The sequence below is a fragment of the Hydractinia symbiolongicarpus genome, chromosome 8, assembly GCF_029227915.1.
Source record: "Hydractinia symbiolongicarpus strain clone_291-10 chromosome 8, HSymV2.1, whole genome shotgun sequence".
Classification (NCBI taxonomy): Eukaryota; Metazoa; Cnidaria; class Hydrozoa; order Anthoathecata; family Hydractiniidae; genus Hydractinia; species Hydractinia symbiolongicarpus.
In genome coordinates this window covers 11,618,560-11,632,043 of record NC_079882.1, presented here as the reverse complement: position 1 = coordinate 11,632,043, position 13,484 = coordinate 11,618,560, and the positions used below count along the sequence as shown (strand labels likewise).

Sequence of the window (13,484 nt, the reverse complement as noted above, 5' to 3'; positions counted from 1 at the left end):
TTAAGTATAACGCTGATATTGAATTATGTGTTTCATTTTTTTATCAAAAGCGTAAAATTGATGTTTTTTTTATTTATCCAGTATTATGAGGGGTTTTCTGTTACGAAAACTCTTGGTTTCCAAGAATTCCCTCTTCTGCCAGAAATAACTCTTCATGATCAGGAAGAGCGGATAACCGAGGTTGTTATGAAACTGATGAAAATATTTGCTCACATGATTCATCCATATTCATCAACCGATGAACAGGTAGAATTTTTGTAAAAATCTGTGATGAGTTAATTTAGAAAGTACAGCATTCTATTTAGGAATTACAAATTATTTCATGAAAAAAAATGAAAAATTACCAGGGAAAGCCAATAAACAACTGGATTGTTAAAGATGTTTAGATTTTAAATAAATATAAAACGTACCAATAAAATTCTTATTGAGCCTGACTTGTCCCTTGAGATAAAAAGGCTTTCTTAAGCCTGTAATAATTATTAATAGCCAACCTGAGATAGAGAAATCATTAATAACAGCTTATGGTCACACTGTAAAAGATGATCCAACATAGCTGTTCTTTGACAAGATGGAACAGATCGAACAAGATCAAGCTTTACCTGTTCAGGAAGAAATTCCCGAATGTTTGCAAATCCTAACTTAATAATGCCATTTAAAATTACCATAATATGTTGAATTGCATTGACGACATCTAAATTTGTAAACAATGAATGAACGCAACTTTTTGGGATTTTTGTCCTTGAAATGAAAAATGCTACTAAGTTTATTATTAGACCTAGGCTTTATGCTTGCATATACTTAAATTAGTCTTATTGATAAGTCTACAGCGAAGTTCTAATGACTTGTGCCACAAAGCAGACAAATATAAAGTTTTTTCTTAGGAACCCTTTAGTTTGATAATGATCTTACTTTTCTTACTTAAGTATATGCTAATTAAACATTTGATCAAAAGGTGAAAATATAAATTCTAAACTAAACACTAAGGTATTGACAGTATAATATTATTTCGACATGTTTAGAAAATCAAACCATGCTGTGATGACATTTTAGTTTGGGGCAACTTAAAGTTGTTGAGCTCCCTGAAAGAAGAAAAGGTGGAATTTAAAATAGCTACAATCTGTTGCACTGATATGTTTGTGATTGTGTTGACATTAGAAGGAAAGGTGCTTCGATGTGAACATAACAATGAAATTATGGTATGGCACACAAGTTATTATTCACCCTCTCTGTAAATTTTTCATTGTTTGTTACAGATCTTTAAATTATGTCAAGGTTTAAAAAAATGTGTTGATGTAGAATTATATCTGTTTATTGCTATTATTCTAATGCTAATGCTGTGTTTCATGTTTTGGTTGTTTATGGTACAAATGTATCAGGCTCCTAAATGGCGTTTAAAACGTGTTTGCAGGGTTTACAACTTTTTAATCATTACTGTTGTTCTTTCATATTGCCATGTTCTTTTATTTTTAGAAACTGCAGCCGTATGAACAAGTAGAAAGTCTTGATCTTATACAAATCTCTTGTTCATATGATGGTCATTTCATAGCTTTATCAAAACAGAAAGAAATTTTTACTTGGCAAGATAATGGGTAATTTTATTGGAACAATTTCTTCATCACTTTATGCCACAGTGTTTTTGCAATAGATCAAAGTGTAATGCTAGAATAATATTTGTTTGTGTCTTCAATACTTACTTGCGGCGCAATAATTAACCTGTGGAAAGTGCTGACATTGATTTCTTTTTTCCTTTTAGTGCATTCGATTTTTTTTCATCAGTGCCTCTTCAAATACAGTCCATTCCTGCGAAAATATATGCTGGCTTTGGCTACTATTCTGTTTTATCAAAGACATCAGAATTGTTCCTTTGGGAGAGTACATTGTTAGGGAGAGCCACTCATGGTAAGATAATAGTTTTGATAGATTTGGCTCTAATTAGAAGATAAGAGAATGCACCAAGCATAGAAAGAACAAGGATCATTTTTTTCTTAATTTAGTTAATTCCAATAATTTTTGTGAATTATGATGCAAATCCTTAAGACTTGTGTGAATGATATGATTATTATGGTGCAAAACTGTTAGGACTTGGTACGAGAGACAATCATTCTTAGGAATCTTCTCCAAGATCATTTCATTTTTTATATAAATTAAAACGATTTTTATCATATGGAAATTGTTTCTTTAATATTTTACATTCCTTCATAATCGTATCATGAACCGAGTTTAATGTTTTATATTATTTTAAGAAACGATTTTAAAGTAAGTTAAGAAAAATGAAGTGATTGACTATTTTTTAACAATTTTAAAATGAATTAGAGAAAGTTCTTAAATGTTATGATTGTTAAAATATCATTTGTGATGGTGTAAAGGTGTTATGACATTATTGATAGAAATTTGGAAACGTAAATTATTATTTCAGACAAAGCAGCCGAATTTCAATCTGAAATAATGAGAAAGCATCCTTTGCCGTATTTCGTTCTAAAATAACAAGAAAAAGTCCATATAAAGCTTAAATACCACCTTAATTTGTTCGTATAAAAAATAGGGCAACTGAAACTACTATTTTAATCACAACAATTGCTTCGTTAATCTCTGTGTCTAAAATTTTGTTTGATTAGGCAAGCGGTGGTGTAGATGCGTTATTATCCATCTTGTATGACCAGACCTAATAAGCAATATGTTGAGCAACAAAAAAGCATGTCGTATTAGCCTACATTATTATCAGATTTTAAGTCTTTAAGACCAGTGAAAATCGTAAAATCTGCTTACTTTTAAATTTGCTAAATCTGGAAGACAAAAAAGGAAGATTGATTCATTAGTCTGAATTTTTCACTGTTGTTGAGCAGTATTTGCATAATTTGTACGCGTGTAGCAAAAAGTACATGACAAGTATTTTTAGGTGCATTTTGAGGTACATTGATCAACTTTCTTTAAAATTCTGCTTGTGCTATCAAATGACTAAATCATTTCCTATTTCATTTAAAAAATAGTATTGCCTTAAGAATGAATCCCTTTTTTTTATACCTCTGCTAATCTAAACTCACTATTTCATTTATTGTTTAGACTCTCGAAACAAGCAGTTTAATGCAAGAGAATTTACTGAAATCAGTAGTGCAGATATCATTGACATTGCATTTTCTCAATATCATGCCGAAGTTATCATTATCACTGTAGGAGGTACTTGTTGTTGCAATATTTTTTCTCCCACATGTTTGGAAGAAACACTGTAAATTAAATTAGAGTGGTCTTATATTACTTTTGTTATAACATTATCAACTTTGCTATTATAAATGTTGTATTTTGCAAATATTTAGGTAAACTGTGGTCATGGAAGAACGATAAATTGACGTTGTTGTCTGATGAGTCATCAGATATAGTGAAAGTTTATATTGCCAAATATTTTTATGTTGCTTTGACAACTAAGGGACAAGTATACCGATGGTAAGAATTTTCAAAATGAATTTTTAACAAAGAGTAATTCTGTTATTTATGTTAAAATTTACTCTCTTTTAACTCTCAGGGGAAGAGATCGATTCAGCAAAGTTCAATCTGGAAACTTTATATGTTTACAGTCTGTTGAAAAACTGAACAAACAAAATGTTCTAGCAATAAGTGTAGGTGCATATCATTGTGTTGCTTTAACTGACTCTTATAATGTGTTTTGTTGGGGTGGTCTTGGAGGTAAAGAGGAAGAAGAAAGTTTGATTCGGGAACCAGTACTACTTAAAGCAGTTAGTGAAATTGGTGTATCTCATGTGACGGCTGGACCACATCAGGTATGTGTTTGGACTGGTTAAGTATGCATACTTGATAACTTAATGCAATGTTGTAATTGTGGACAAACTGATTAAATTCAAGTATTCTTATATAATTTTTTGCTTTAGATTTTTTGTTGGTCTGCATCGTTTTTGAAAAAAATTGACAAGAAGGTCCCATTTTGCATTGATGTTAAGAAAGAAACATTCGAGACTTTGGAATTGCTATTACAAAAAGCGCAAGCATCTGCTGATGAAAAGTTAAAACATTGTCTACTCAGATCATGCTTCCTTCTTCTAAAACTGCAGGTAACTTTTTATCTTAGGGACCAATGACAAAATAGGTTCATCATGCTTTGCGGATATTGTCCGCTAAGGGGATGGGGGGTTAAGTTTGCTGAACCTTAATATTTTTTTTAAAAAAAAAAATGAGTGAATACAGGCTTCAGAAAAACAATAATTAATTTATTGAAAAATGATAGTGTATTTCATCCTGGGTGAAATTGTTTGGCGTTTTGGCTTTGACGTATGCACACAAAAGTAATCAGCGAGAAAAAAATCCGCTAATAATGGTAGGTGGGAAAGGCAACTGTTAAATGACAAAATCTGCTAATTGTGACAAACCTCTGTTGTCACCAGCCCTTTAGTCTTTTTCATAATGGAAATTTTGTGTATTATTACCTTTTTACATTTAATTTAGTTTCAAGCTGCAAAGAAAATGGATGTTTCTCCACAGGATATTGGTTTTAATGGTGAAGAAGCATTCTCTACTCGCCTGAAAGATTTAGTGATACATCTTGTTTTACAAGAACCACAGCAATCTGAGTTACGGAAGATTTGTGAAGATGTGTTAGAATGTGGCTGGTTGTATTTGCTACCAGCTGCTTCGGATCGAGCAAAAACGCTGACAGAATTTCTGAAAGTTGCTACTAGTAATTTTGTTTATTTTTATAATTTATACTTTCTGAAATTATTACATGTTTTAAATTAGCCAATCACAATATTGTTAAAGGTAAAAATCTGTTATTGAACCTAAATTTTGCTCTATAAGGTTAAATTGCACCCATGTATTCTTTGTGACAAAATTTTCCTTTATCTCAACTATTTATGTCACATTTTCTGCAGTTTTTCTGGTAATTTTTTAAAAAATTAAAGCTCACTCTTAGCCTCATGTAAAAGCCATGGCATATTTTCGATGTAGTTGAAATTTCAAAATTTTAGTGCATAATCTCTACATGTGTCTTTTAGCTGCTTGCAATGAAAACCATGTGTTTATGCTGAATCTTCTCATCAACTGCTTGGTGCAAAAAAATGGTCTGGAATTACTTTTAGAGGATACTTTGGATGCAATGATATCAGTGAAAAAGGAGGACAGTGTACCAAGCAACACTTTATATGTGCTGCTTAAGGAATTATTTTTAGCTAATGTTATAACTGTGTTAAGTACATTAGATGTTAACCCGCCAAAATTAAATGCTGGCATTGGAAGAGAGATACTGACTGTTTTGTTAAAATTTCAACGCTTACTATTTGCACGCATATTTATTGTTAGCGAGAAGGATGTGTGTTGGCCAGCAAGATGTAAGTAAATATGTTTAGAAATTTGAATTTTTAATTCTAATTCTTCTCATCAAAGTCAACATTAGATAAGTGGTTTATGTTTAGGTTATGTGTATGAACCCACATCTATCATAAAATGTTTAACAGCCATCATTAACTTTTATATGGCCTTACTCCAGAGCAGTTGTAAACAACTATTGACATGCGAAGCTGACGACAAAATAAAATGTGAAGCACTCATGTTCAGTCCAATTGGTGTACTTTTTCGAGAATTCATTCATTTTATGATCATGCTGCAGAACTATGCACCTGTAATTACAAGTAATTGCGATGGGTTGTCACAGCTTGCTGAAATATTAGATTTATATAGTGGTTTGAACAAAGAAATGGAATCTTCTAGATATATGGGTAAAAATGACATGAACTGGCCATTGCAACCAGGCAAGTCTCCATTTTACAAATATTGTGCTCTAAATATTAAGTGTTTGACTTCTTGCCCCTGAAATGTTTTTGTTTGTTTTTAACTTACTTCTTTTTAAATGGTGGGAGGGGGACCCAATTGAAAAACAGAAATTTGTGTATAGTGCAAATATTGTACTTATTTTTGAATGGTTATCCTCTTAAATTATCCGTGAATAATAATAATAATGAAATAATAATAATTGCTTTGTTTAATAACTTAGTTGTTTTTAGTTTGTAGCTCAAAGCGACAAATACGTTGTACATACATTGAAAAATAAGGTTTTGAAGAGTTTTTTATATGACTTGAGAATAATTTATAACATTTTTTCAATCTTTCCATTGTGTTGTTTCCCTCTTAATTTACTGATAGTTTTTTTTTGCTTTTGACAGGTGAATGCCCTTTGGCTGACTCGGATAGTGACGGTGAAGAAAATGTTGAAGGTTTTAACAATGAAGACTTTAACAATGCTTTAAAAAGTGATCAACAGCTTGTAAGGGTTGATGGCCAGCTATTTGATCTAAGTATCTTGAAAGCAGACATACCTTCTATTGAAAACTCTCTAGATGATTTTGTTGGTAAGTTTGACATTTTGAATCTTAGTTTAACTTTAACTGTAACTATCACCTGGTATCTGAGGTCAAGGTGACCACTCCTCCTTAAATTCCTTAAATAACCTTAGAAAATCTCCTTAAAAGTACTTAAATATACTTAAAAAAATTGAAATTTTAGCTATTCTCCTTAATTACTCCTTATTTCTTAATTTTTCTGATCGTAATTTTTTTGGAAATGTGTTCATGGATTGTTCATCACCAGTAATATAAGACATTTTCTCTGTTACCTAAAATCCTATATTTTCTATCTTTCAGGGCACAATTTATATGTATATTTGTATAATATGTATTATTTTCTTATTATAGAACATAGTTGTAACATTAAAGATAGAGAACTAAAATTGGTTTTCTCCTTAATTATCCTTATTTTTTTAGTTTTTTATTCTCGTTTGCAGCAAAATATCCTTAATTTTGTTCTCACTTTATTAGTGGTCACCCTGGAGGTCCTTCAAAACATTCAAACTATGCCCTGTGATGGTTTCTACCACTTGATGCTTTAGTTTGTTTGTTTTATTTTAAAAATCTTTAAAATAGGAAAAGAAGTAGCCAGTGCTTTTGCTGATGTATTTATGACAGAAAAAGGAAAAGGTGCGATGAAGCGAGCGTTAGTTGGTGATTTAAAAAAGGTTTGTAGCCCACCATTTGTTAGCTGCATTACATTTAAAATTTATGTTACATTTTACTCAAGTGACTTATGGCATGGACCTATGAAGTTCACATAGAACATAATGTCATCGTCATTGCAGCCTTAGGCGTTGTTTTGTTTGTGTTCGTAGTAGTATTAAAAAAGTTGTAAGATACAGAAAAATACTATTTACCACATTTTTAATTCTAAAAAATTGCCAAAACAAGCATTTCCTGCACTTTTATAAATCATGTATTTCTCACTATGCACACTGACGCTAGTGTTATAATCTGTGGGTAGTATAATAAAAACGGTGTTTTGTGTCTCAGAAATATTTATCTCTATAATATTAAGAGCCATATTTTTGTTCACAATGGCAAGGATACATAAAATAGTGATATCAGGGATAGTACGACTTGCAATGATCTGAGGAGAGTTGCCCCTGTGGATTTTTTCACAGGCTAACAGTTAGTAGCTCTAATTGGAAAAGACCTCATAGGAGATGCAACCATTTTCAAATCACTATAAAACAGTTTTTCTTGATGAGAGTAAGACCTAAGACATTGTAAGGGTTTCTGTGGTCACACCATAAGTTTCTGTGGTCACACCATAATTCACCTGACCAAATAGACCCAGGTGAGATTGGCATGAACGAAGAAAATTTGTGTAGAAAATGAAAACATTGTTATCACAGTCTTGATTCCTGATGTCAGTTCCCACATTTCAAGTTGTATGAAATTGGCAAAACGTGCTTTACCTGCACTTTTAATAATTAAGGATTTTTCATTAATATTTTTTTCACAAATAACTGACCCTAGGAAGTGTTATAAGAGCACCGTAAGTCCCATAAGGAGTTAGACTAATTCTGTTCCATTTGTGCATTGGTGAGAAAGTCTTCTTTTTTTCTTTTTGCATACTATCAACACCTTTTAAATAGTTTCCTTAATACCTCTAGGAAGCCTCTTATTCTGTACATGATTTTCAACAAGTGGTATACGACATTGAAGTAGGTATATCTTTTTTGCTTGGACTTCATTGTTGCTACCTGGCTCATGGCATGTATCCCTCGCAAGATGAAACAAACAATAAAAGATGGTTACAATCTAAGTTATTCTCAGCTGGAATCGATAAAGACACTGTTTTGAGAGATATGTAAGTATATTACATTTATTTCTATATCTTTATAAGGACTTCAGGATTTTTGCCGTTATTTGCAATCACATGAAATCAATTGCAATCACATATGTGATGCTCTCTGGGAAAGTTGACCACTTCTCTTTCCGTATTTAAAAATACGAAATAAGGGAATTTCGTATGAAAAAATACGGATTTTGTATTTTAAAATATGCATATTTTTAAAAAAACGAAATACAAAATTTCGTATTTTTAAAAATACGAAATTCTATTTTTAAAAAATACGAAATACAAATTAAATTTTACGTGTATCAACTGAGTTATTAAATAAATTGAATAGAACAATTACTCAATTTTACAAGTTTGTTTTTAATAGGTTTTTAATTGGCTCAATGATTTCATAGGGACATTTTCTCGTTATTTTAGAATGAAATACGGCAACTTTAAAGCTTCACAGCGACGTTTTCTCGTCATTTTAGAATGGAATACGGCAACTTTCGATTTGTATAAAAAAATGAGACGAACCCTAACCAAACATTTTTATGTCTTTGTATTTTAAGTCTACAGCGTATTTTTAGAAATGCCTATTTTTAGAAATGTACATATTTTTTAATACAAATTTCGTATTTTTAAAAATACGAAATACGGTTTTTTAAAAAAATACGCATATTTTTAAATACGCAATTCGTATTTTTGAAAATACGAAATACGGAATTCTATTGTTTTAAAAATACGAATTAAAAATAGTAGCGTTTGATTTTCTCAGAGAGCATCACATATGTATATACATCCTAAAATGTACTTTCCTGGGGCAAAGGTTAAAAAATAATCCTTTTAAACTAGACATTCATACACTAAACTAATAAGACAAGAAAAATATGGGAAGATTGAAGCAAAAAAAGCGAAGGTATAAAATCCTTGAAAAAATAATTCACAAAAATCCCATTTAAAAATTGAATTTAAACTTCTGGAAAACCTTAATTATGCCAAACACAATATGTCTAAAACATTTTCAAATTATTTTAAAAGATATGCATAAATTATTAGACTAAAGTTAAAAATAAAACTTAGAATTTGCTCAAATTGATGAAAAATAAAATTGAAGTGCACAACAAGATAATGTTGATTGAAGGTTTATTATCATTTATCCTATTAGTCATTCTTGAACAAAAATGGTTCCCCTGAACTAGAACTCCAATCACAACAGTATAGTGCAATTGGTATGATAAAATTGAAACAGTGCTCAGCGATCGAATTAACATAAAATAAATGGTTCGCAACTTTTTTTGACATTGCGACCTGTTTTTGCATCTTTGGGACCCATTTTTCATCAATTTGTGAATCAATTAATATATTATAAATTGGAGCAAAAAGTGAATCAAAATATCCTTTCCTTGAAACAACCCTTGTGTGATTATGACTTCAATGTACCATATTTAAAAGTAAAAATTTTTTGTGCTGAATGCTTTGCAGAACGACTGAACAAAAATTTGCATTTACATATTTGCTTGAATTTACGTTGCAGATGTATTTTAGAGAAAAGGGTAAACTTTGTTTCCAATGCTTCTCCACGTTTCACTTTCAAGTTGAAAAAGAAGCAGTGAAAACCAGGTTAAAAAAGACAATGCCCTGGTCCTAATTAATTTAGGACCGCATCAATGCTACGTTTATTTCTCAAAAGAAAAAAATGGGCCGTCCAAATAGTAAGCAAAAACAAACATGGTGCATTAAAGTTGTGGCATGCACACTGTGTCTTGACTGCTCACTAGTCGTTAACTGTTGTGTTGTTTTTTTTCTTTTGAGAAAATATTGAAATTTTGATTCGCATTTTTGATAATAATTTGTGTAAATTGGGTCACAGTATTCAAAAAACGATTCGCATTAAGTGAACTGTGAACCCTTTTTTGATCGTTGGTGCTATTAACCAAAATGAAAGCATTTGCACAATTTAATGAAAATAAATTATATGAATACTGATGTTCTCTTTCAAAAGTTTAAAGAATATTTTCTTTTTAAAGCCCTTAAATTAATATTCACCTATTTTATTACGTGAAATATTTTAGAAAACGCCAAAGTTCACCGTGTTTGTCAGCTGAAGATTTAATTAAAGACATACTCGAGAAAAACACATCCATTTTTGTGGATTATGTTTACATGCAAGCAAAGTGTAAAGGGATTCCAATTATCCCAAATACTGACAATGAAACACCAGCATTGGATCATGTAACACGGGCAATTCTTGCTGTTATGATATGGCATGCTGGATTAGGTTTGTTTATTTTTTTATGATACAGAAAAAAAAACATTGGTTTCTGTATTTTCGTACTATGGATTTAATTTCAATCATCATCTCATCATCATCATCCTCGGCTTGACGTCCCGTTTCCATGCTAGCATGGGTTGGATGGGATATAGTAATGACCTTTTTCCAATCTGATCTAGACTGTGTTAGATCTAAACTCAAATTCCTTTGCATCAAGTCTGTCTTTATTTACTCCTGCCAAGTCTTTTGGTCTACGTCTGGACTTTGCCCCAGGAACTATCAAGTCTCCACAATTTCACCAATTATCCTCCTCCATTCTTTCCAAGTGTCCCAACCCAGTCAATGTTCTTATCTGGATAACATCTTTAATGCAATGGATACCTAGCCTGCTTCTTAGCTTATCTGAACTTTTTCTATCCCTCAGACTTATGTTACACATCTACCTAACCATTCTCATATCATTATTTTCTAACAGTCAAAATCTTCAAGCTTCACTACCCATGTCTCATTACCGTACAATATAACACTTCTTGCACAGGCCTTATACAACCTACCTTTCACCTCAATTGACAAGACTCTTCTAGTCAACAAAGGAAGTAACTCTTAAAACCTTTTCTAAACAGAGCTTATCCTGCAAGTTACACTTCTTTCAAACACCCCTTCACTACTCAGCATATCACACAAGTAGCAGAAACTCTCAACTATCTCTAATGAGCCACTGTTGTACATCATAAAACTAGAAATACTTCATTGTCTATAATGTCACCTTTGCAATGCTTGCATACAAACTGAATGTCAGCTCCTAACCTTCCTTCAATACCACTGCACTTTTTATTAGGAAAAATTATTATTGTTTTTTAGTTAATTTTAAATATATGGTATATTTAAGATAACTAAAACACAATATTAATTTTCCTATTTTTTATGTTGTTTCTTTAAAAAATATGCACAATTGACTTTTTTAGAAAAAGAACTTAGCATCATCCAAAAATGTCTTCTTGCATCTGAAACCAATAAACAAGCTATGGAATCATCTGACATAATGTCTGATGCATTGTTTACAGCAGTCAAAATGGCTCTTAAAGAAAGGACATCTATATTTCAGGTATTTGTATTTTTATTATATACTTTATAATCAAGATTCTGTCTTATGTATCAGATATTATATTCGTTATTTTTGTTATGCCATATTTCTCTTAATTATTTTTTCAATAAAAAATTACACAGGTCTTACCTGGGTCGATTCCTGATGTAAAATTCATTTCTCAACATTTTTTTAGAGACATCAAGAAAGTCAGTTAGGCTATGATTTGTTGTGTGCACCAATACTTCAGAAGTGCAAGTTTTTGCTTTCATGTTTAAATCCTTCTTGTGATCCCTCTCTGTATAAAAAGACAAATAAATGGTATGAAGTTTTGTCATCAATACAGATAAAGTATAAATTTGGATGGAATTTATCAAAGTGGGGTATAAAACTGTACAAGCAACATCATAAACATGAACATCTTGTTGATGTTATGCAACAAGCTAGAGAATTTGTTGTTGATACAAGTATAAACACAGATATATTACGGAAATGTTTTCTTACTCAGGTGACTGTTTTTTAAATTAACATTGCTGGTTAATTAAATTCTGCTTTCTTCAACTTTAAAATTAAATTTTAGATTAAGCGAGCAAAACAACGGTTGATATCTGGTTATTTAATGCAATCTTTATGCCTTCGTAAACATTTCAGACCTAGTGTGAAGGCTTCGCTCTTGTTGGGCTGGCTTGGTTTACTTGTACCAGGAGGCTCAGTCAGGTGTGTTTTTTCTGTTTTTATAAAACAGAATACCGTTTTTTCCCCAGGGTGTTTATAAAATTTGTAAGATTTCAATAAGAAATAGGTGTTCATTACAAAAAATCTTTTTTATATGTGAGATATTTTTTATATATCCTCAATATTTAAAAGGCCTATTTTTTTCATTAAAGTCAATTAAATTCTTTTTATTATTGGCATCTGAATTAGAATTAATAACAACAAGACTTTTTTTCGAATTTTCTAATAAACATCCCCCTTTTAAACACCCCTCTCTTTTAATGGAGAGGGGTGTTTAAAAGAGAGGGACTTATTTTTTTGTTTACATTCCATGTCTTTGGGTTTCTATGATGTTTCTATTTTGTATTAGTTACTCAAAACCTGGTATCTTGTATAATGTTGAATTGGTGTCACAGGATGATATTGTCAAATTGAAAGAGGTTTTTAAAGGATTTGAAAATTTTTCTTTGAAAATGGTTTTTGATGAACTGGAACAGATTTTCCATGCAACATGTTATAAAACCAATGGTGCAAAAAAGCAAATTTACAAATCTTCAAGAGCTTTGTTATTGTCAATGACAGTCCTAACATCCTCGCTTATGTCAGGTAGGTTTTTGTGTGATTACAACAAAACGAAAATTGTGTAAACATGACCTGAAGCAACTCAAAAAATGATTGACCTTAAACCTCTTGTTTTAAAAATAGTACATCAGCTGTAGACTAATCTACATTTTGTATGCAATCATGTTGATTTTACCTGCCTAATGTAAATTGACTAAAAACAATGATAAATTAAACATTTGATGGTGGTGTTTTAATAGTTTTTAGATAAAATATGACTTTTGATTAATACTTACATTTTGATATTGAAAAGATTATGGCATTCTATATGAAATGAAACAACCTTTTCTATGCTTTTTCTATTTTACTTAGGAGATGTTGATTTCTTACTTCAATGTGATGTTCTTGATAAAATTCAAACAATATTGAAATATTGTGGAGAAATAACTGATGCCAAAGACACTTCAGTTCCATTTATCGATGAACGTAAACACAAGCAAGCGCATTTGCTGCAACTGAAGGGTGTTGAAATGATTAAGTTGATGAAGATTGGAACTCGAGTTGGGAGAGGAATTGACTGGAAATGGGATGATCAGGTTAGTTCACAAGGTCTAAATCAAACTTCTTGAATAAGCTACAAAACACTTCAGGGTTTGGGAAATTAATCACCTTTTTATTATTTTTTATCATTAACCACTTTCTATAAACATTTCAGAA

The 13,484-nt window shown here is 31.1% G+C and overlaps 1 protein-coding gene across 3 annotated transcripts in view; it reads left to right on the top strand.

Moving 5' to 3' along the window:
* Positions 1-13,484, top strand: part of LOC130655158 (E3 ubiquitin-protein ligase HERC2-like) — a 39,390-nt gene that overhangs the window by 2,349 nt on the left and 23,557 nt on the right. For 2 of the 3 annotated variants that reach the window (XM_057457869.1, XM_057457868.1), the window contains exons 5-24: positions 82-246; positions 1,020-1,196; positions 1,471-1,589; positions 1,754-1,899; positions 3,061-3,174; positions 3,312-3,438; positions 3,518-3,773; positions 3,882-4,061; positions 4,453-4,684; positions 5,001-5,333; positions 5,418-5,753; positions 6,165-6,350; positions 6,921-7,012; positions 7,967-8,163; positions 10,209-10,414; positions 11,374-11,513; positions 11,689-12,000; positions 12,073-12,209; positions 12,577-12,812; positions 13,140-13,363. In XM_057457869.1, coding sequence (XP_057313852.1) covers positions 82-246; positions 1,020-1,196; positions 1,471-1,589; positions 1,754-1,899; positions 3,061-3,174; positions 3,312-3,438; positions 3,518-3,773; positions 3,882-4,061; positions 4,453-4,684; positions 5,001-5,333; positions 5,418-5,753; positions 6,165-6,350; positions 6,921-7,012; positions 7,967-8,163; positions 10,209-10,414; positions 11,374-11,513; positions 11,689-12,000; positions 12,073-12,209; positions 12,577-12,812; positions 13,140-13,363 — 3,915 coding nt within the window. Of the gene's footprint in view, positions 1-81; positions 247-1,019; positions 1,197-1,470; positions 1,590-1,753; positions 1,900-3,060; positions 3,175-3,311; positions 3,439-3,517; positions 3,774-3,881; positions 4,062-4,452; positions 4,685-5,000; positions 5,334-5,417; positions 5,754-6,164; positions 6,351-6,920; positions 7,013-7,966; positions 8,164-10,208; positions 10,415-11,373; positions 11,514-11,688; positions 12,001-12,072; positions 12,210-12,576; positions 12,813-13,139; positions 13,364-13,484 lie in introns of those variants that run through there. The other variant, XM_057457870.1, reaches the window with a different exon arrangement.